Genomic DNA, 22,345 nt, shown 5'->3' with positions numbered 1-22,345 from the left:
AACCATATAAATTCACTGGACACAAATAATTACTGCTTAAAAATAAATGCATTTACACTTCTTCTTCTTTTATTTAATTTATTTATACATGACATAAATTCTACTATTGCCTAATTTAAGTGTATATGCGTGTGAAATTCCCTCTTGAAAATATGAATCTCGACCTTTGCCCTCCACACTTCATAAACACTTGTACTTGTAAAATGACCATTGCGCTAAAGGTGCATTGTGGTAAATGCACTTACTCATTTTCACATGATAATGGATTAATACTTTGATATAATTGTAAATGTTTGATGATGTGCTACACTAAATAAAGAGAATTCCTAATGATTCAATGATATTTTAATTATGCAAATGAAAAATTAAGCTTTTATAGATATATAGATATAGGTTATAAATAGATATTATATATAAGTTAGTTAAATAGGAAAACAAATGAAATCTTACTCTTTTTTTTTTTTTTTGGTTGATACATTGGTAGTTGAAGGGCGGGAAATTTGAGTGCCAGATGCCAGTTTTGAAAACATTAAAATGTGCCAATTGAGCTACAATACTCTTAATTGTATGAAATGAATGTCCTCTTATAGGCAACTACAACACATTTTGAATAGTTTTTTATCTTCTTGTTTTGGCATTCTCAAGCAATCAAGGCCTAACATGAACATCTAGGGTCTGTTTGGATACCGTTTATTTTGCTGAAAACAATAAAAAAATAATAAAAAAGTTATTGTTCACGCGTTTGGCACTGTTCATAAGTCTAAAATCACTGTTTATGGATAATGAACAGTGCCAGACGCATGTCTAGGGAAAAAAAAAAAAACACAGAAAACGCAATACAATAAATGCAATACCCAAATGCCACCCTAATGTATATTTTTGAGCTAACATGACCATGTTAATGTAGTAAGGTCCAAGACTCAAAAGAGCTAAAAAGGAAATAGTACAGACAATGCCCAAAACATATTATGCAAAAAAAAAAAAAGAGAGAGTAAAAAACATAAAAAAAGAAGAAGAAGAAAGTTATCCAAATAATCATAAAAACCAATAATATTAAAACCCATTGTCAACTTGAAAATGACATCCAAACGCAGTTCAAAGTTTGCCATGAAATACCCAATCAACCAGGAAAGATACAAGCACAAGTTAAGAACCACCCAGCACATAACCCCAACGCGCTTGTACACATTACGTCAAAAACACGCACTCCAAAAAAGACAAAACAAAGTAAAAAACCTATATAAATAGTTCACAGTCTCTCTCTTTCTGCCACTCAAATTATTCGTTTATTCCAAAAGCTTTTGTTTTCGTTTGCTTATTTTTTAAATTTTATCTCACATTCACATCCAGCTCTCTCTTCTCTTTCTCCGTCCATTATCGCTACAATACATAACGTATATTTTGATATATACATTACATATACACAGACACAAGAAGAAAAAAACCAAAAATCAGAAAGAGAGAGAGAGAGAGAGAGAGAGAGAGAGGAATTGGAAATGGGGTCTGTGGAGAAACAAATGGAGGTGTTTGACTCGGAAGCAGCGTCGTCGATGGTGAAGGAGTTGAGAGATGAGTTTCTGAGTGGAAAGAGTCGGAGCTATGAGTGGAGAGTGACGCAGTTGAAAAACATTCTCAAGATGTCTGAGGATCGTGAACAAGATATCGTCAAAGCTCTTCACTCTGACCTCGCCAAGCCCGAGCTCGAGTCCTCAATCTACGAGGTTGTTTCATGATTCCATGAATGCCCTGTTCGTTTTATGTTTCCTCTGTTTATTGTTTGTGGTTGAGTTTGGATTCTGCTTTTACTATGTTGTTTTGTAGTGTCTTTTGATATTGATTTTTGTCAACTGGGATTTTTTTATATATTTGTTTATTGATTTTCGTTGCAGACTTACTTTAAACTTTGGATTTTTTTTATATTTTTTTAAGGTTCAGTTCATCTGTAAGAAAATTTAAAGATGTTAGGTCTGCAATAAGTCTATAAAAATGATTGTAGAATTTATTGTACTGATTGGAACTGGCAGCTGTCAAAATTTCAAGTGGAGGACATGTTTCTATCACTCTATCACTCTGATATTGATTTATCATTCTGGGTTTTTTTTTTTTTTTTTTTAAATAAATTTTTTTAGCATGATCCATATGTTCAGTTTAAGGGGTTCTAATTCTTACTTTCATTGATTTGTTATCAGCTACTAATTCCCTTTTTTTTGGACAGTCTTCACTTTTGATATAAATTTGATAGGTGTGTTCTTTAAATCTATAAGGGCCCAGATAAAATGGGATTAGGAGGACACTTTTGTGGAATTGATAGGACTTGGCTCCTTTTATGGCGCACATGAAATGGTTACGGGTATGGGTGGGGTGGTAGGACTTAGGAGCATTAATGGCACACATGAATAGCTACCCATGACTTTTTAGTTGGCAATCCTTTCAATTCATCTTGAAAGAGATACTGATATGTCGCTTGGGGCAAATGGAAAGGTCTCAGGTTTCCATATTCATTGTCACAAGAATATTCTTTAAAACTCTTTAGTCATGTTATAACTATGAATATCTCCTCCCCTCCATTCTTTATTAGATATGCTTGAGCGTTGTAATTTGAGAGATTGATTGTACTCCTCCCTATGTACACTGCCGGTGTACAAGGATGTTTTTCTGGTGCTAATAAATTTTGTTACTTATCCAAAAAAAAAAAAAAAAAAAAAAAACTATGAAAATGATCTCAAAATATAATAACTTGGGGACAAGATAGAAGTTTGATACGAGATGAATACTTAGACCCAATTGCTTTAGAAGTTATAAGTGCTAGTTTGGGAATAGATGAGTGAATTAGGGAATGGGGAAGCTATGCCTGTTGCAGAAAGAAGTCAAATGGTTTTTGATGCTAAGAGTCATTTGTAATTAATTAGGGAATCACATAGAAAGTTGGGGGCCCATTTCAAAATTTGGTGTTGGCAAATTCATTAGAACAGAGTTGGTTAAAATATGGAAGTTTCAAGAACAGTTGAAGAATAATGATTTGTATTGTTGTTCGTGAATACATGATATATTGCTTTACCATTTGAAATTGCAGCCACTTTGAGTCAATGTTTTGAAAAGATGTGTTCAATTTTTGGTTTTAGGGTTATGCATGTTCAATTTAAACAAGAATTCCATGTAACTCTATAAACTTTTGAGTTTAGGAACCCCTATAGAATTCATCATTTCTTTTAAACTAGAGTTGATAAGTTTGGAATCGGTATTGAGGCTAAAGATGAGATTTTCCATTTGCATTGTCAAGGTTATAGAAAAAACTTACTGAAGATATAATCCAGAGAACTGAATAATTCATTGTCATGACATTTTTTTTAAATGCTGGGAATTACTGCTGTCATTGTAAACATTTTTATTTAGTGATGTGTATGGATGCCTGTCTCTTTGTGTATCATTTTTTGGGGGCAAATAGTCTGTGAGTGTATCATTGTTATGTAACAGAGTAGCAGATCTTTTTGTGGTTTTCTGTTGCCAATTTAATAAATATCTTTGGGTGACCAATTAGTATTTTAAATAGGAAAATAAAAATTATTTAGCCTTCTTATGGTTCTTGTGCATTATGTACATATTGTATTGAAATTCTGTAGGAAATAAATCACCTTTCCTCCAAATACGATTTCTTTGGCTTCTTATGCAGATATCTATGTTAAAGAATGCATGCACATTGGCAATTAAGAAATTAAAACATTGGATGAAGCCAGAAAAGGTAATTTTTTTTTTTCAGATCCTGACCACTGAATGAAATTTTATATGTACAATATTTTCATGACACTAATTATTCGGGGTTATTTATTAACTATTTTTTTTTTGCCTCTACTTCAGGTTAAAACTTCATTAACCTCATTTCCTTCATCAGCTGAAATAGTGTCAGAACCTCTGGGTGTTGTTTTGGTCATTTCACCATGGAATTATCCTTTCTGTATGTTCAATCCTTGTTAGCATTTTTTATAAATTTCAGAGCTGAACATACAAATTATTTGTCAGTCTAAATTTCTCCATTTATGATAATAATTATTGTTTTATCTTTTCCAGTGTTGTCAATCGATCCAGTTGTTGGAGCTATTGCAGCTGGTAATGCAGTTGTTGTAAAACCATCAGAAGTTGCTCCAGCCACATCGTCATTGATTGCAAAATTAGTCGGAGAATATTTGGATAACTCTTTGGTAAGGGTTGTTGAGGGGGCTGTTGCTGAAACAACTGCACTACTGGAGCAAAAGTGGGACAAAATATGTTATACAGGTTCTTAGTCATTTGTCATTCATTTGCCTTTTTCTTCTAGAATAGTCTTAAAATCTTGAATAATTTGATCAATTGATATTTCTTTATATAAAAATTATTTTGCAGTATTCTCCTTGTGTGTGCATTATACAGATCTGAAAAGAGTACATAATGATGGAAAAAATATATTTTTTAATGCAAGTGTGAAAATGAACTTTTTTAGCCCTAGGTTGCAATTTTTTTGAAGTTTAAAGCCAACCCTTTGGTTATGAATACCTCATGTTACAGGATGTTTTGGAGTCCACCTCAAATTTGGTTCTTTATGCTTCTGGTTTAGAAAAACATTTGGAATAAGGGAGCATGGATTGGTAATGGTTTGGATGTTAATGTGCAACTACCAAACCACTATTGGGAATATTTGAGTTAGTGCTGGTTGAAGCTGTTGTGGGCATGGGGTGGAAAAAAGTTGAAAAAGATTAAAACGCTGACTTGCTGGCATGGTCGAATAAACTCATATTACCCACCCTAATATGGAAAACTCTCAATGTGTGTGCATGAATGCAAGTACCTGATGAACCCTGAAAATTTTAGGAACAAAAAATACTTAAAGGTGGTGATGGAATATCTATGGCCTATAACTGAAAAGCTGCTAACGTAGTAAAGGTGTTAGCTTTGAGATTGACACAGGTGAGAGATAAGGCGGTACGTTAATTATCATTACCAAATGGCACACGCTTTTGTTGAGGGATCAACTCTAAAGCCTTTAATGTGTTCTACAGGGTTTTAAGGCCATTTCAGCAAGAATGGGTAGTTTAGGGAAGAGTGAGATTGTGCTGATAGATGAATTGGTGAGGCTAGCCTTCTAGAATTTATACTGGGATGCTTACTCTGTAGATTTCTCCATCTTTTATGGCTTGCAAACCAAGGCAGTGTTTATTTTAGAAATTTTCATTCCAAGAAAAATTGGCACGGTTGAATAGGTCCATCTGTTTGAGGGTGGTAAAATAGCCTGATTAGCTTCTATTATGAATACCTTTTCTGGCTACATATCTAATGTCAATCGTCACTGTTCCTTCCCCAGTGAAGAGTTGATTAAATATGAAGAAACTTTTTATATGGAGGTTGGAAATTGGTAGGAGTTCTAGTTTCACTTGGTGGGTTGAATGGCATATTTTCTCTTAAGAGAAGGTAGTTTGACTAATTTTTTTGCGGGGATCCTATTTGATAAGGAGATGATGTGTTGTCTAAATAGAATATTTGGTGCAATGATTCTGCTCTTTTGATTTACTTTTCAGACATAACATATTGTAATCATTAATGGCTAAGGTCAACAACTTGTATTTGGGGTAGAGGAACTCCTTATGAATGTTTAATTAATTGGGGCAGGCTAATCTTGAACTATTGTAGTATGGATGTGATGTAAACCAACCATCCTGTATGTTTTCTTTTTCAATTTTGGTGGTGTTGCTATGCCTATATGTGCTATCGATTTACCAATCTCTAACTGGTAGGCTTATTGTATGACAATCACTTAACAAAGCAACAAAAACCATGCCTTAGTCCCAACATTTTAGGATCGGTTATGAGTTCTTAACATACTAATCATGGTAGGAAGTACATACACTTCATTTGGGGTGTTGTATCCATGTTGTAACAGTGTCCTATTTGCTGTATTATGTTATAATTTTTCAAATATTGCTTGTTTCATTGTATTGTACTTGTATCCGTACCTGTGTCCGTATTCGTGTTCGTGCATTTGACTTGACCATATATATATTTTTGGCCATTCTATTCAATATGAAGTTATATTCTCAGTTATTTCTTTAATTGACATGTCATTTTCTACTACCTCTACTAATGCTATTTTAGGTCTCCCTCTACATATTTTCATTCATTCATTCAACTTGACCCAACTCACTTTTCCTCACTGGTGTAGTAATCTCTCTCTCCTTTGCACAAGACCAAACCATCTTAAACAACTTTCTTTCCATCTTTCATCAATAGGGGTCATCCTTATCTTTAAGTGAGTTTTCTCATCTTGAATCCTATATTTCCTTCTATTTCTACTTATCCATCTTAACATTTTCATGTCAATTACACTTATTTTATGAATATGCTACTTAACAACCAAATATTTTCCATACGTGTTTCTCAACTTTATCTTTTTCACCCACCTTACTCTTATCCTATGATTTACATCATTTTCAATCTCTCAATCCTTATGAATTATTGATCCAAGATACCAAAAGCTCTCTCTCTTTGGTATCTCTTAACCATAGAGTTTTACAACCTTTCATCTTTGTTTCTACTTTTACTGGACTTACATCTCATGTACTTTGTTTTATCCTACTTAAAGGAAAGCCTTTAAACACTAAAGCATTTCTCCAAAAAATTTTAACTTGAAATTAATTACATATCTAGTCTCATCCACTAAAATTATATTTCTACAAAAAGCATATACCAAGGGGCTTCATATTGAATTGATCTTTTGAGCTCATCCGTCATTAGTGCAAAGTTATTTGGACTTAATGTTAATCCTTGATACAAACCTATGGTGATAGGAAACTCACTTGTGATGCCTCAACTTATTTTTACACTAGTTACATCTCCGTGATTCATATTCTTAATTAGCTTAATACTTTAGGGCAACTCAAACCACAAAAAAAAAAAAAAAAAAAAAAAATCCCACCACTTAGGTGCCCTACTTTCTCTAGGTCAATAAAAACCATATGGAATTCTTTACGGGGGTTCTCTATATATTTCCATTAGTCGTCTAGGTAAGAAAATAACTTAAAATAACTTCCATTGTAGATCTCCCTGACATGAAACATTGAAACCAAATTAATTCCCCAATATTGTTGTTTGGTGTCTTTACCTATATTCAATCACTCTTTCCTAAAGTTTCATAGTAGACTCAAACTTAATTCCACAGTAATTTGTACATTTTTGAACATCTCCCTTGTTCTTGTAAAAAAGTATTAGTGTTCCCCCTCACTCATTAGGCATTATGTTAACACTTAAATTCTTATAATAATAATAAAAAATCTTTTTAACCATCATACTCCCACATCATCCAAACACTTACAAACTTAAATGGGAATTTCATCATGTCTCAAGAGTTTCCATGTTTTCATCCTCAATGCATCATCTACCTCGGCAATGTTGTCAAAAGTGAACTTTATGCACACTTAAGCTCAAACCTCAAAGCCCCAAGCTCTCAACACTTCAATAGGCCAAAAAAAAGCTCATTTAATGAAGCTCGCTTTAGGCATGCTTTTTTGGAGCATTTTGAAGAAGCACAGAGCATGCATAGGCACAGTTTTTTATTTTATTTCTAAAAAAGATATGGATCATCAAAATTAATTGCTTGATTTTAAAGAATCGACATAGACCAATGATTTATTACACAACCACTATCCTTGGGGTGTTGTATTACACATAATTTTTTTTATTATATGTCATAAGATACGAACAAGGTTAATTTACAATTCTTGTGCTTTTTTGTCTTTGACTTTTTGATGTATGTTGATTGAACCATATACATCATTTGATCATAACTATCATGATTATTTACTTTTTATAAAGCACAGGAAATTATATAAAATGTTATGTTTAAATTTTCTATGACTAGATTATTATGATATTGACCATTGATAATTGTTTTCAATTTACTATAAAAATTTTAAGAATTGAAATAACTTCGGTAAAATTTGAACTTGCAAACATTATAGAATTGCACTTACCTAAGAGGTAAAATATACAAATTTTGAGTTATTATTATTTTTAATTATATGTTACAAATATTTCTATTAGAAGTTATGATGTATTATATTTAAAAACTCTGCACTTTATTTCAATCAGGCTTGCGCTTTGTGCCTAGGCTCTAAGAGGTCTATGTGCTTAAGTGCGCTTGATGCTTTTACCAACATTGTAGCTCTGTCATCCTAATTCTTGGAATAAGCTTATGGTTTCTATCCTCAATTGGGTTTCTCAATTCACTCCAATCTCCTGCATTGCTTCAATTAAAAAGTTTATCTAATCAAAATAACCTTTCAATCTCTCTGTAATCTCCTCTTCCTTTACTAAAACTATTTGATCTTCATCTTTAATGCATTTGATTCAGTTCAAGTCTCTCTCTTTCTTTTAGTTATTTGTCTCGCATGTTTCTAAATATTATTTTCTCCATTCTATGTCCCCAACTTGCCATATAATTCATCATAAGTCTAAAATTTAGCCTCTTGGACAACTTTTTTGGCTTCCCTCTTTGTCACTTAATTCATAAGTGGCGTTGTGTCTACAACTACAACTAGCCACTTTCTCTCTTTAAGTTAACTGTTGCTTGAACCTCCTTATTGCACCACCAAGTCATCTTAGTTAGTTGCCCACATCCTTCAGATTCTCCAAGTACTTCTTTAGCTACACTTTTATTACAACTAGCCATTTCATTCCACATCTTATCAACGTATTCGTATAGATCCTACTTTCCTTCTTTGAACTTTTTATTTTTAAACACATTGTTTCTCTCCATTCAAACCACATCAACTAATTATTGGGTTTCTTTGTTTAATATCTCTTATTTTCCATCTTTACAAATATATGATACCACTAATTTATGTAGAGTGGTTTGCTCTCATTTGGTATCACTTACAATCTTTACAACATCTACTATCAGTTTTTTGAGCAAGGATGAAATCTATTTGACTAAATTTTGCCCCACTATTGATGGTACAATTACTTAACAAAAAAGAAAAAGAGAAGAGAATGACACCTTGAGTGTGTCTCAAATGAACATTTGTAGCACGTTTAGGATAATCATTGTGTTGTCATGGGAAATGAAATTCACTATTTTCTAGTGGAAGAAACCTTTTGCAGCTAAAAGTTTTTGTTTTTTGGATGGTTTAGGTTCTGAATGTTGAATGGTGTGAATCCTTTTGTACTTCTACTCAAGTAATCCTTGATTTTGCAGGTAATGGTAGAGTTGGACGGATTGTGATGGCAGCTGCTGCAAAGCACCTTACACCAGTTCTTTTAGAACTTGGAGGAAAATGCCCAGCTGTTGTTGACTCGAGCATCAATTTAAAAGTAAAGCATTATTAATTCTTGCATAGCCTGATTTTTTTCATATCCCTTATCCTCACTGTTAATAATGGCAACTTGACTGCCATTTTGTTTTTCACATGCTAACTTATTTGTATTTGTCTTTCCTAGGTTGCAGCTAGAAGGATAGTTGCGGGTAAGTGGGGATGTAATAATGGACAAACCTGCGTTGCTGTCGATTACATTTTAACAACAAAAGATGTTGCTCTGAAGTTGGTAATTTTTCCAACATATGCCATTAGATACACTACTTTATTGGTTCATACATATTTAGTTTTCCTCTAATGCCTCTAATTTTCCAGGTAGATGCATTGAAACATGAACTGGAGGGTTTTTATGGGAAGAATCAATTGGAGTCAAGAGACCTGTCCCGCATTGTGAACTCAAACCACTTTGCTCGCTTGACCAAGCTCTTGGATGAGGATAAGGTTTCTGGCAAGATTGTCCATGGAGGTGAAAGGGATAAAGCAAAATTGTGAGTGGCACTGTGTATTTTCCTGTTGTTTCATTAGTATAGTTTTGCTAAGTGCAATGGGCCTTTCATACTGTTGATGCTTCTTTCCTCCAACCACAGGAAGATTGCTCCCACCATCTTGCTGGATGTCCCACAGGACTCTTTGATAATGAATGAAGAGATTTTTGGACCCTTGCTACCCATTTTCACGGTAGGAACCAAGATTGATTACATTGAGATATGGCTTAAAGATCTGTTGTTTCCTTGGGATGCATTTTAAAGAAATATTGAAGCATAGAATTTATCCAAAAAAAGAAAAAGAAAAAGAAATACTGAAGAATTGAACTTAATTTCAAGTAACTCTTGCAATAATAGTGCATGTGTTTCTCTTCAAGCTGGACAGGAGTGACATAATTGACTTTATGTATCACCAACATTATTTGGTTTCGAATTCAGAGCAATGCTCCCTCTTCTAAACTAGTAGTTTCTTCTAAGATAATAGAAAATGTGACAGTGTCATAACTGTTGTCCCAGAAAGGTTAGTTAATGAAAATAGTTTAAGCTGCATACGCCATGTTCTTAAAGTTAGCTGATTTATGAGGAAGCAATCTGTTTTTGCATTTCTGATGTAATAATAGCATTAATAAAAGGCAGAGATCAGTCATTGTAGTAATTTGCTAATGAGTAGGTATTTGAACTCAGTAAGCTATCTCTGAACTTTTCTTTATGAAATATGGTGAGATCAAGAATGATATATATATATTTTGCTTGGAACAGGTTGAAAAAGTTGAAAACAGCTTTGATGTTATAAATTCTGGAACAAAGCCCCTTGCTGCATATTTATTTACCGACAACAAGAAGCTCAAGGAGCAGTTTGTAATGGCTGTCTCTGCAGGGGGATTGCTCATCAATGACACTGTCATACATGTAATTCTTCTTTCCTTTAACTTTTAGAATCTAGTAGCAAACACTTGCATGCACAATTTTCCATGCACATATACATATAGAAAAAGTGATATTGTGAGTGATTAGTTAATGTGAAACCTCAGGCCTGCTGCTGGACATGAGATTTCTTGTGAAATTGTTACTTCATTAGGTCTCAGCGGTTGCATATCTACGTTGAACATTTTTAAAGATAATCTCCATTGTGCCAAATATAGGTTTTGCTAAAAAAAGTTGTGTTGAAAATGGTTCTTAATTCAAGAAATTCTTTGGGTGAGTGTCTTTTTGGAAGGCCAAGAAGTATTGGCAGATCTTCACTAATCATTACAACTCAATTGATTTTTCAGTTCTAAAAAACATGGATAAGTATGAGGAGGAGAAAAGTTGCATGGTAGAAAGATATAGAAACTGTAGTCATTGGCAGAGCCTTTCTTTTTTGGGGGGGGGGGGGGGGTTGCGATTAAAATATAATGATAATTTTTTTTTTTTTACATACTATATATTACGTTATATAATAGAATACAAATTTATAAACATTGCTCAAGATTTAAATAAAGTATTTATAAATCAGTAGATTTAAGTTATAACGAAAAATGTATATCAAGTTTAATAAATATGTGAGAAACCCACTTATCAAAAAAAATAAATATGTGAGAAACTTAGGTAAAAGATATTATATACTTATCTTTGTAAATTTATCATGGAGGAATTATGTAGGTATAAAAGGAAATGAAAATATGAAAACTAAATATCTCTAGTTAAAAAACTGTAGCTATGTAATACTATTTTAGAGAGCTAAAATAATAAAGTATCAAATTTGTACTAAACTTTGTAGCAATTTTCTTTTCAATATAAACAACCAAATTATCTACAAAAAACTTGTACTCAGAGATTCTTATGACATTTTTGGGGAGTTGGAAGTCTCTGCAGTAGAATCCAAAGATATTTTGCCTTCTAAATTGTCAACATCTTTTGTATAAATAAGGTGTCAATAGTTCTCAATTTAGACATACTTAAATTATAACAAGGATTAATAGTAAATCATCCTAGTTCTTGGTAATATTAGTTAGATTTAATATGATCAAATTTAACAAATCATGAATTTAGCTTGATATATTGAAGTAATTACATTATTTTGAATGAAATCAAATATGAATGAGAATTAAGAATTATATATATATATATATATATATATTCCCCCCTTAAACAAAAGGAAATCAATAAAAAATTTAGCAATATGGAGATTAAAAAAATTTGAGGAAAATAAATATAGAGCAATTAAGGAAGAGACTTGTATGTTTTTTTTTTACTATTGCCTGATATAAAAGAGTAGTATCGTGACCTGAAAGATATGTGGTGGGGCTTGGCCATTGCCCATTGGTCACATCTTGCAAAAGCGAAGAGTAAAAAAGGAAAAAAAAGAAAAAAGAAGAAGATAGAATTGTCTTGTCTTAGTCTCCTAAACAGTGTCAAAGAAAAATGTGGATTTCTTTGAGTTTTAGGTTTGAATTGCAATAGAAACAAGTCACTTTAATTTGTCATTTTGGGCCACATGTGGATACTGATGTGCCTCTCAAGATTGAGATGCAAGGTTTGAGCTTATATATGTCACGGGTCATTTCCCCATAATATTTCTGGTTGTCTTAGTCAAAATCAACATTGGCATACATGTCAATTAACAAGTAGAAACATGTGGTGTTCTTATATGTACAGATAAACTTCTTTGCATTTTCCAAATATCTTTAGGACCTGAACATATAAATACATATTTGATGGCGCAGCTTGCGGTTGACGCTCTTCCATTTGGAGGAGTTCAGGAGAGTGGAATGGGTGCCTACCATGGGAAATTCTCTTTTGATGCTTTTAGCCATAAGAAGGGAGTTTTGTATCGAAGTTTTGCAGGTGATGCACCTGTGAGGTATCCACCATACACAAATGGGAAGCTAAAATTTATGAAGGCTCTAATGAGTGGTAGTATACTTGGTGTGATCTGTGCTCTGATCGGATTTTCAAAGAATTAAAAGATAATTGATGTGGCTTTGCTTAATGTACGTTTCATTCTGTCTTTCTTTGTATTTTGAAGGTACTCAATTCAGTACAGATAAAATTTTTTTCCCTTATTTTAATTTGTACAAGATTGATTGATTATGACATGAAAATATTCAGCACTGTTTGATTTCTTTATAGGAAACGTAATTTCCTTGTTAGTGGGGTTGGATTAATGTAGAAAATATTATGAAAAAGTTGTATTAAATAATCATCCAAAACAGAGAGAGTATTAATCATATGTTTTACTTGTCTTAATTTAGTTTTGTAAATTTGATGTAAATATTTGGTCGGATGGAATATCATGAAAATGGACTTCCAAGATCGTAGTTGAAACGAGTAGTTTGAAAAATATTCAGTGATAGTTGGAAGTGTCGCTCTCTTTGTAGATAATCTGTTCCAGTTCTCAGCTATTATAGGTTCGAATTCCTGTTGAAGTTATGGCCACCAAAACGTGCATGTGTTTTGACCAATGTTGATAAAATAAAATAAAAATCTTGCCAGTCATATTAATTTGAGAGCTCTTCAATGTTAAAATGCAGAACTCTCTCTCTCTCTCATCGCGGAGCTAGGATTTTAAGTTATGAGAGGTCTGAAGACTCTGAACTGCGGTTGTTTGGGCTGATCTATGGAGGGAGTGTCAAGTTTCATATTGAACTAGGCCTTAATCTATCTAAAAATAAATAATTTCTGCAACTCCGAGGGCTAGGTCCTCCCTTGGGCCCTAGTGTGGCTCCTTTCTCCAGTTTCCACACACAATTTGTTTCTTCTTCCAAAAATGTTCTCGGGAATTTCTTTGACCTGGTCAACTTGAATTTAATATTTTGATTTATATCATATGGAAAAAATCCAACCCATTGTGGACTTTTTTTTTCTTTATTTTTTGGGGACAATTTTGGACCTTGACCTTCCAAGTGGTATGAATGCTTCATGCTGAACCTTTTTGCTTTGAGATGTAAAAGGCTCGTTCATCAAAAAAGAGATGTAAAAGGCTCTACAACTTTTAACTGCAAATTTGGTACACTAATTTCTCAAGATACAAAATTCTGTTGTTGGGCCAAAAATAAAAGGAACATTTCTGTCGTCAGAATTGTAATTCAGTTCAAATTAAAACGCTCAAATTCTTTAACCAAGCACCAGTTTGGCTCAGGGAGATGCAAAACTGAACATCTAGTGTTTATTGGATGATTACATTGTCAAGCTTCTAGGTATATTTTACAATGAGGTATACTTGATGGCCAACCTATATCTCATGAAAATAACTGTTTAAACAAAACATATGAAGGCAAACATGATCCTTGATTCCTATAGGGAAAAAACTATAAATGATTGATCAAGAAGAATCCTGTAGAATACTAAGAATATCAGATCGTTGTTCATCTGTTAGTTCTTTTGGAAAGTCAACTAGGAATGTAATTTTGAGGTCTCCTCTCTTTCCATGGTCTTTGGGGTTTGGCATGCCCTTGCCAGCAATGATCTTTTCATAGCCAGGGTATATGATATCATCAATTGTCATTGACATCTTCTCCCCACCCAATAGAGGGATAGAGAGTTTGCAGCCTGTAAGTGCCTTTATTAAGGGGATCCTTACGGCTAACTCCAAATCGTCGCCTTCTCTTCTAAACATGGAGTGTCGTTTCTCTGCAATCACAAAAGTTATGTCTGCTGGAAGAGCCCCAGGTCTTTCGTTTCCCATTCCTTCGAATGTGATCTTCGTTCCTTTTTTCCATCCTGGCTTCACTTTTATCGATAGCAATTCCTCTTCGTGAGTTATTTGCCTGCCAAGAAAAGTTTTTTTAGTTTTGACCTATTTCAAGCAACGACTTGCACATATATACTTTATAATTTTCTAAACATATTGATAGAACTTGAAGAATCCTTCCTCCTACCATGTAACTCAACTTACACTTTTTGATTTTCTAATGGAGATGTTTAGGTCTCAAATCTTAATAATAAAAAAAAAAACCCTCTTCTCCTTAGCCCAAACTCACTCATAAACATAAAAAATTAATAAAGAAAGCTAGAAGAATATGAACTTTTGTTTCTATTTCTACCACAATAGACAAGTAAGATTGTATTAATTAAGATAAATTATGTTTTTGGTCTCTAAAATATAATATACGCTTGATTTTGATCCCTCAAACATTATATTTTTATCCCTAAATACAAGATAAATTTGATTTAGTTCCCTTGAATATTTAAAAGATGGTAAAGAACTTCCTCTATCAATTCTTCTCCAACCTCTAGTCACATTCTTCTTTATTTAATACAACCTTAAATAAAAGATTATCAATCAGACTTTTGCTTTCAAGAAAGATATCTTGACACAAGAGAGACCACATGGTCCACATCAATCGATATGTGTAAGGGGCTATTCGGTGCTAAGGTCCAGCTGAGCATATATGGTCTATAGGTTCAGGGGTACCTAACAAGGGAATATATTTGGGAACATCCCATTCATCCCCTGCCATTGAGTCCCACCTGAAGCAAGTGAATATGGTTTGGGGTGCTTATAGGAGATGTGGCCTGTAGCTACAGAAGAAAGGAAGGAAGAGAGAAAGAAGAAAGATCTTGAAATGAAATGAGAGAAAGAAAAGGAAGAAAAGAAAGAAAATTGGGGCATTCATGTAACCAAAAATTGAATATTTGAGGGATCAAAATCAAACTTACCTCATATCACAAATATCAAATGTATAAATTAGCCATTTTAGCAGTCTATTAAGCATGCTATTAGCCACGCCAACAAAAAAAATTGAACGGAAGATTAACGAAAAAAACTAAATTGTCATCTGTTAAATATTTGAGGAATCAATGGAACTTTTGAATTTGGGGGATTAAAATCAAACTTAGAATAAGCAAAAGTGTAAGTTATATGGAAGAACTAAGAAGGCTGATGGGCAGAAACTAGACGGTTAGGAAGCTTCTAAATTTGCAGGTATTCAGAAATCTCATAACATTTGGTGTGACTTCAACAAATTAAGGTTTGGTTAATTTTGACTACTTTTTGAAGACCATTCCTATCCTAGGTTTACCATATAACAGGTCATTGCAATATTGAGAAATACTGATCATAATAATACTTGACACAATAGAATTGGAACGCCAAGAGGCTGTATTTCAATTAGCACCTCCTAGCTAGTGTTTCTAAAAGAAACGTAAGGAATTAAAATCTCCCTTCTGTTGTTGTAATTATTGAATTTATTCAAAAGAAATATATAAATAAACAAGCATGGTTACAAACCCGGTGTCTGTAACGATTTCTCTTGTGATCTTGACCTTCCTGGTGCTTCCATAGCACAACTCCTCAAGCGTGCACTCGAGCTTCTTCTCGATTGGTGGGGGTTTTAACATCCCAGATGAGTTTGAATACATGATGCGTGAGGAGTTAGAGCTGCGACTTGTATTTCTTGATAGGACAGAAGGAGAGGGTGTTGAGTCTTTGCCTTTGCGACCCATATGTGTAGAAGAAGGCATTGATTGTGTGCTTTTCTTGCTCGAGCTTCTAAAAAGATTACTTTTTATTGGGGTGTTAGAGTTACTCTTTCGGCTTGCACTTCTTGAGGAAGGAGAAGGTGTGGAAGAAAAGCCATTGTCAGAGCTTCTATGCTTGTGGGAACCCCTATGACTAGTGGTACTGCCATTTCCTCCCAAGCCCTCTCCTTTGTGTCTATGATTGTGGTCTCCATTCATAGACTCTTCCTCTAGTCTATTATCGACTGCATGGTCCTGAAAATGAAAGTTCACATGATACAATGGAAAAAGATACATGAATGCATGAGAGACATTTAAAAAAAAAAAAATTTGCCATGCATGAATATATGTTTCATGTGATAATTATAACATACAACAATTTTTTTTTGGGACAAAAAGAAAAACCAACATCTCTCTAAATATTGATTTACTTCACAATTTAAATTATTTTCGGTAATATCTTGGTCAATACAATTGAGAGTTAATATTTATCCAAGGAAATGTAAATTTTAGGATTTTGTATTGTGCTATGACCTGTTCTTATTAGACAATCTTGCAAAAAATTGAGAATTATGAAAGTAAAAGTTTTCTTTTGCTAAATGCATACCTTTTGAGCTTCTAAATCGGGTTCAACTTGGGATTCATTTGCAGATAAATTTTTGCTTCGAGACCATTTTTTGATAAGAGATTTGTAAAATTTACAGAGGTTTCGAAAGGAGGTTAAGCCGAAAACTTGAGGAAGATCCACCATTAGAGAGGGAGGGAAGAGTATGACCATATCCACACAAGAATGCATGGTAAACCAAACAAGAAGCGTTTTATAAGGCCTTTTTTTAGCACAGTCTGTTTTAAAAAAAGATGTAGAGGTTGTCTTATTTTTATGTTTTAATCATCATTCTTTTATTTAGGGGCAGGGATCTGATGTGCAAAAATTCACAATTTTTTCCATCAGCCATCGATAATTATTAACATTTATGTCGTGTAAAGCTATGATTCACAGTGTAATGTATATCTAAATGGCTCTCTTGTGGAGAAACCTAATATCAAAATGGTTCTGTGATCATTTGTATTTTTAGCATGCAGAAATTTATTTTCTGGTGACTATCATATTCTAGCCCGGTCCGTGGACAATCATTCCCTAGCTACCTCTAATCATTCTACAAATATATCTCACATTGACTACCGTAAGTATTGGTCAAATAAAAACTGAAACCTGAAATTTTTTCACTACCATTTGTGCCATGTAATGGATTCCGTGGATGCCCATAAAGCCTATAATTTTTATACTGGCAAACAAATGCGTCAACACATCAATAGATGAGGCAAAAAATCATCATAATGTTATTAAAATAATAATAATAACACAAGCCTACTCTAGGGACATTGATGTTGGTGTAGGTGTTTTCCAACCACTTTGACTTTTGTTGTGAGTCTTGTATTGTTAGGGGTGAGCACATTTTCGTGTTTATAAACTATTACGAACCTCCTTAGATATCTTAAGATACAGAGCCTAATGTAAACTTGGGTCTTATTTATATCACACGTGTCACAACTTTTATCTTGTCTCGCGTTTGAGAGCTGTTAGTGACCGTTGATTTCAACCCGTTGGTAATTAGCTTCCTAAACTTTTCTTTATTTTCAATTCTTGCTGATTATTTGGGTTACACTTGTTTGATCAATGTTTGTTTGTTGGATATATCCAACCCGAAACTTTTACCCACCCAAATCCCGATACCTATTAAATACTTGTACTTGATTTTTACTCATGGATAACTGAACTCGTTTTTTTTTTTTTTTTTGCCTTTTTTTTTTTTTATATTTTAAGTTCTTTTTTATTTTTATTTTTGATGATTGTGATTTTTATCTTTAAACTAAGACACCAATCAGTTTTTGATCTAGAAGGGGATTAAATGTTAGATCTCTTATTTAAACATCAAAGATTTTACAAGTTTTTTTTTTTTTTTTATTAGGAAAAGAATTTACAAGTTGAACTAACTGGAATCCACTCGATTTTACATTGACATTAGTTTTTTATTGTTCAAATTAAAATCAAATACTTGATAGCCAATTACTATTATTCTATTACCAAAAGTTGACCCACAAATAAGACTCCATTTTAAATGGAAATTCACTTTCTCTTTTTGGGCCTTTTAATTGTTCCTACCAAAACAAACTGTAGTTGTCAACAGTTATGGTAAATTTAAAATCACGTTAATTAGTTTTTAGCAACTTTGAATGTTTAGTGTTTACGTATTGTTTTCTTTAAAAAAAAAAAAAAAAAAAATTATGTGCAATAATATATGGAAAATCACGAAGGAGACTTGGTAAACAACTTTGAATATAAATTTGATAGTTGACTTGTTAATCTTGGTAATACATCGTAGTATAAATAATAGTGTTCGAATTTGGTAAGGATGGGGTGTAAAACTCATTTTTTACACCATCAAATAAGAGATTGTCACAACAACTTTTTACCTTTTTTTTCTTTTTTTTTTTGAGGGGGACATCAATTTTTTACTTAAAACTCAATACATCCTATTACACATAATAACATCTAAATAAACTCATATTTAAGTTGGATTTTCAAATATATATTATAATGGATTGAGTGTGATTGTGCATATTATTTAATATGTAATATGATAATGTGGCATGTTAGGATTAGAGAGGTAAAACTTAGATTTTACACCACATTCTTATTGAATTTAATTTCTAAATAACAATTTCCAAATTAAGGATTCATTTGAAAACAAACCCCATAATAAGGAAAGAGAAATGATAAGTTTACAATATTTTTATAACATTTTTACAACAAATCCTAAGTGGCAGGTTGTTATTGATTGTTATTGTTAGGGTAAAAAAGTAATTTTAGTGTTAGTTTCAAATTTAAACTAATAACAACTAACCACCTGTGATTTGTTGTAAAAATGTTGTAAAAATGTTAAAAATGTTGTAGACGTAGTATCTCTCATAACAAATATCAATATACAGTATATAGCAATTGAACATCATTTTAATGGGGTCATAATGCTATGAAAATCAATTGATAGTAAATAGCCTATATTGGTAACATGGCTCACATTTATTTTTATTTATTTTCCATTAACTAACTTTAGTCAACTCATAATTGCAGGGTATATTTTTGTGCTTCAAGTTTTAGTCATAATACTCTCTCTCTCATATAAAGGATGAACTATTTGTCTATTTGTTAAGAGGTTAAAATTAAAATTATAGGTTCAAATGCCACTCCAAGGCAATCAAATTATATAACTTGAATCAATTAGGTATTTTTTTTCAAGCTTCAATTTTATTTTTTAAATTTTTAATAATAAGGGTCAAATTCGGATAATACCCAAACTCAACTAGATAATTTTGGGTTTTGGGAAAAATCTGGCCCGATTCTCTTTACCACTTGACATATCAAGTAATACTTGACAATTTCAGGTTGGGTCAGGCTAGGTAACCATTACCCAATGGATTTGGCCATCCCTAGACCGACAACCCCAATAAATCGTGTATAATTGAAGTAGAAAGATTCTCTATATGTAATAAAAAAAAAAAAAATCAATAGGTAGATACCTCCAACAATGTAGGGTTGAAACAAGCTGAACATAGTTGAGTATTGAATGTTTAAAATCAAAAAATTAAAATGTTCACTTGACGGAAGCTTGAACCAAGCCTACAAACAATGTTCAAACTTAAGCTCATCAGAAAGTCCTAAAACTTGAGTTTTGCTTAGCTCAACTTGAGTCAAGCTCAAACTTAAGATCAAGCTCAATATCAAGCTCTTGAGACCGACATCCAACACAAATACATCATTAAGCTCATTTGGTTTGGATGAATGATCCAAATTCGCACTTAATTAAAGATTTAGTAATGTATGAGTTTATTTTTTAAGCTCATATCAAGCTTTTTACTAAGCCAATAAACGAGCATAGGCTTGACTTATTTTTTATCAACTCCTATTGTTCACAACGGCAAGCCTATTCAAACATTTGTTTTTCATTTTTTTTTTTGCTTGGCTCAATTTGTTTATTAAACAAGTCTAAAACTAAGGCTCATGCTTGGCTTGTTTAGTTGTTTATAAACAAACAAACATAAACAAACTTTTTTATCAAGTCAAGCCTGAACTGTTTATAAACGACTTGATTCATTCATAACTCTATTCAACATATTGTTAAAGATGAAACTATTTAGGGACCACTGGAGCCATTATTTTTATTTTTATTTTCTATTTTTATAATATATAGTTAAATTTGAAGTTTAAATTTTTAGGAGTTACACTTATCTCTTTTTCAAGAATTAAGTTGGCTCAAAGAAACTATAAAAAATAGAAATGGCTAATTGGCCCACACCTATAAACCCTCCCTAAAATAATACTTTTAAATTAATAAAATCTAAACCTAAGTAGTGTTACTATATTGAAAGGGTTAGAAGTTAGAACATGCACATCCAGCTCTTCAAAATGGTTATATTGTAATACCTGATAGTTGTATGCAAGGCTCTCTCTACAATAGATTTCTCATTGTCTTCTATTGGCCATATTGTAAAAGACTCAGTGTCTATCGTGAGTTCAATAAAAACTTATTCCTTCTCTCATATTAGGAGGCATGGCAACTTAGTAGCCCATGTCTTAGCCAGGAGAGTTAAGTTGTCTTTTCCTTTGTTAGTCTAGATGGAGTCCGTTCCTCCATACATTTCTTGTTTGGTTGTCTTTGATCTTTCTATTATTGAATAAAACTACACTAGAATTTTCCTTTAAAAAAAAAAATTCAAAATGGAGTTTGAAAATGACCAATAAAATAACTCCCGCACCTATTTATTTTGCAAAAAGCTATTGTTGAGGTCCAAAATGTGACGAGAAGCCAGGCCCATGGACATGAAGACAGCCCAGCTCTTGGGAAAAAGAAGAGAAGGCTTGGACCCTAAAAGGAAGGGAAACTCGGCCCAATAAGACAAAGAACACATGATGAACCAAGAAGGCCCAGTATGAAAAGGAAGAATAAAAGAGCAAAGAAGCTTGGGAAAGGAGAGGATCCGGGCTTAGATCGTACATGGGTCTTCCAATCCCAAAGAGTAGATCCTCAAGAGGGGCTAGAGGATGTTGAATAGGATGTGGATAGCTCAAGAGATGGTTTGGGAACAAGGCATGCGTATTTTAGAAAGGCACAAGAAACGAAGGAGGTCATGTCCAGGTCAAGTCCTTATGATCCAGAAGGCAACGACGAGGACAAATGACGGCTTCAGGATCAATACCTAATGAGAAGGACCAAGGAACCTTAGGTAAGGCAGAGGATGTGGAATAAGAGGAAGGTGATCAAAAACCTTTTCAAGCACACCATTTGCAAGAAGGAATCCGTCCATTTCCAGAAAAAGGGCCAAATTGTGAGAAGTCAACATCAAGGTCTCAAGGCCTTTGAAGTGTCCCTTTAAAGGCCTTGGAAGAAGAATAAGAAGTATTGACCTCAAAAGGAGTTTGGGTTTACCCAAAGGAGCTCCTACAAGTGGAAAGTCAGTAGATGAAATTTTAGCTGTTAGTTCCCAGGAAGGTGAAATAAGAGGAAATAAGGAAAGGACCGGTCACCAATATTTCAGACAAATTAATGGCTTAGGTACCTAGAAGAATCAAGAGATAAAATTTTAATTTAAAGAGCCTTCAAAGGACACTATAAAAGGGGTGAGCCTGAGATGGAGAGGGGGGATTAGGACATGTAATCAAGAGAGAAAAATACCAAAAAGAGTCTTAAGTTTTCCTTAAGCTATTAGCTAAGTTTATTAAAAGAAAAGAGGCATTGTAAAAGGTCCAATAGAAAATATTTGAGGAGCCACTCGGATTAAAAGAAACTCAAACTTTGCAAGTCTTGAGAGCCTAAGTGGAATTGCTCAAATCTGTGATTTTTGAGTTTTATTGAGCCTTGTGGAGTATCCTTATAAAGTAGGACCTAATGTACTCTAGGACTTGACTTAATGAAATACAATCTTCTTTGAGGGATCCATAATCATTGTCCTTTATTGTTTTACTTTACATTGTGTATTTGTTGTTCCTTATTATTTGCTCAACCAATATATATATATATATATATA

At 33.1% G+C, this 22,345-nt stretch overlaps 2 protein-coding genes across 2 annotated transcripts; one reads left to right on the top strand and one right to left on the bottom strand.

Moving 5' to 3' along the window:
• The first annotated feature begins 1,272 nt into the window (after nt 1-1,272).
• On the top strand, nt 1,273-12,924 carry LOC126698172 (aldehyde dehydrogenase family 3 member H1). The gene is made up of 10 exons (XM_050395196.1): nt 1,273-1,721; nt 3,671-3,739; nt 3,856-3,952; nt 4,066-4,272; nt 9,218-9,333; nt 9,460-9,564; nt 9,651-9,823; nt 9,923-10,013; nt 10,580-10,729; nt 12,526-12,924. The coding sequence occupies exons 1-10, from the start codon at nt 1,497-1,499 to the stop codon at nt 12,763-12,765; spliced, it is 1,473 nt and encodes a 490-aa protein (XP_050251153.1). The 5' UTR covers nt 1,273-1,496; the 3' UTR covers nt 12,766-12,924.
• Nucleotides 12,925-13,945: 1,021 nt separating this feature from the next.
• On the bottom strand, nt 13,946-17,089 carry LOC126698173 (uncharacterized). Its single transcript, XM_050395197.1, has 3 exons — nt 16,869-17,089; nt 16,032-16,516; nt 13,946-14,568 (listed from the first exon to the last, which is right to left on the bottom strand). The coding sequence occupies exons 1-3, from the start codon at nt 17,055-17,057 to the stop codon at nt 14,124-14,126; spliced, it is 1,119 nt and encodes a 372-aa protein (XP_050251154.1). The 5' UTR covers nt 17,058-17,089; the 3' UTR covers nt 13,946-14,123.
• Nucleotides 17,090-22,345: the final 5,256 nt, after the last annotated feature.

Source organism: Quercus robur, chromosome 9, assembly GCF_932294415.1.
Source record: "Quercus robur chromosome 9, dhQueRobu3.1, whole genome shotgun sequence".
Taxonomy (NCBI): Eukaryota; Viridiplantae; Streptophyta; class Magnoliopsida; order Fagales; family Fagaceae; genus Quercus; species Quercus robur.
This window is presented reverse-complemented; position numbering and strand designations above follow the sequence as displayed.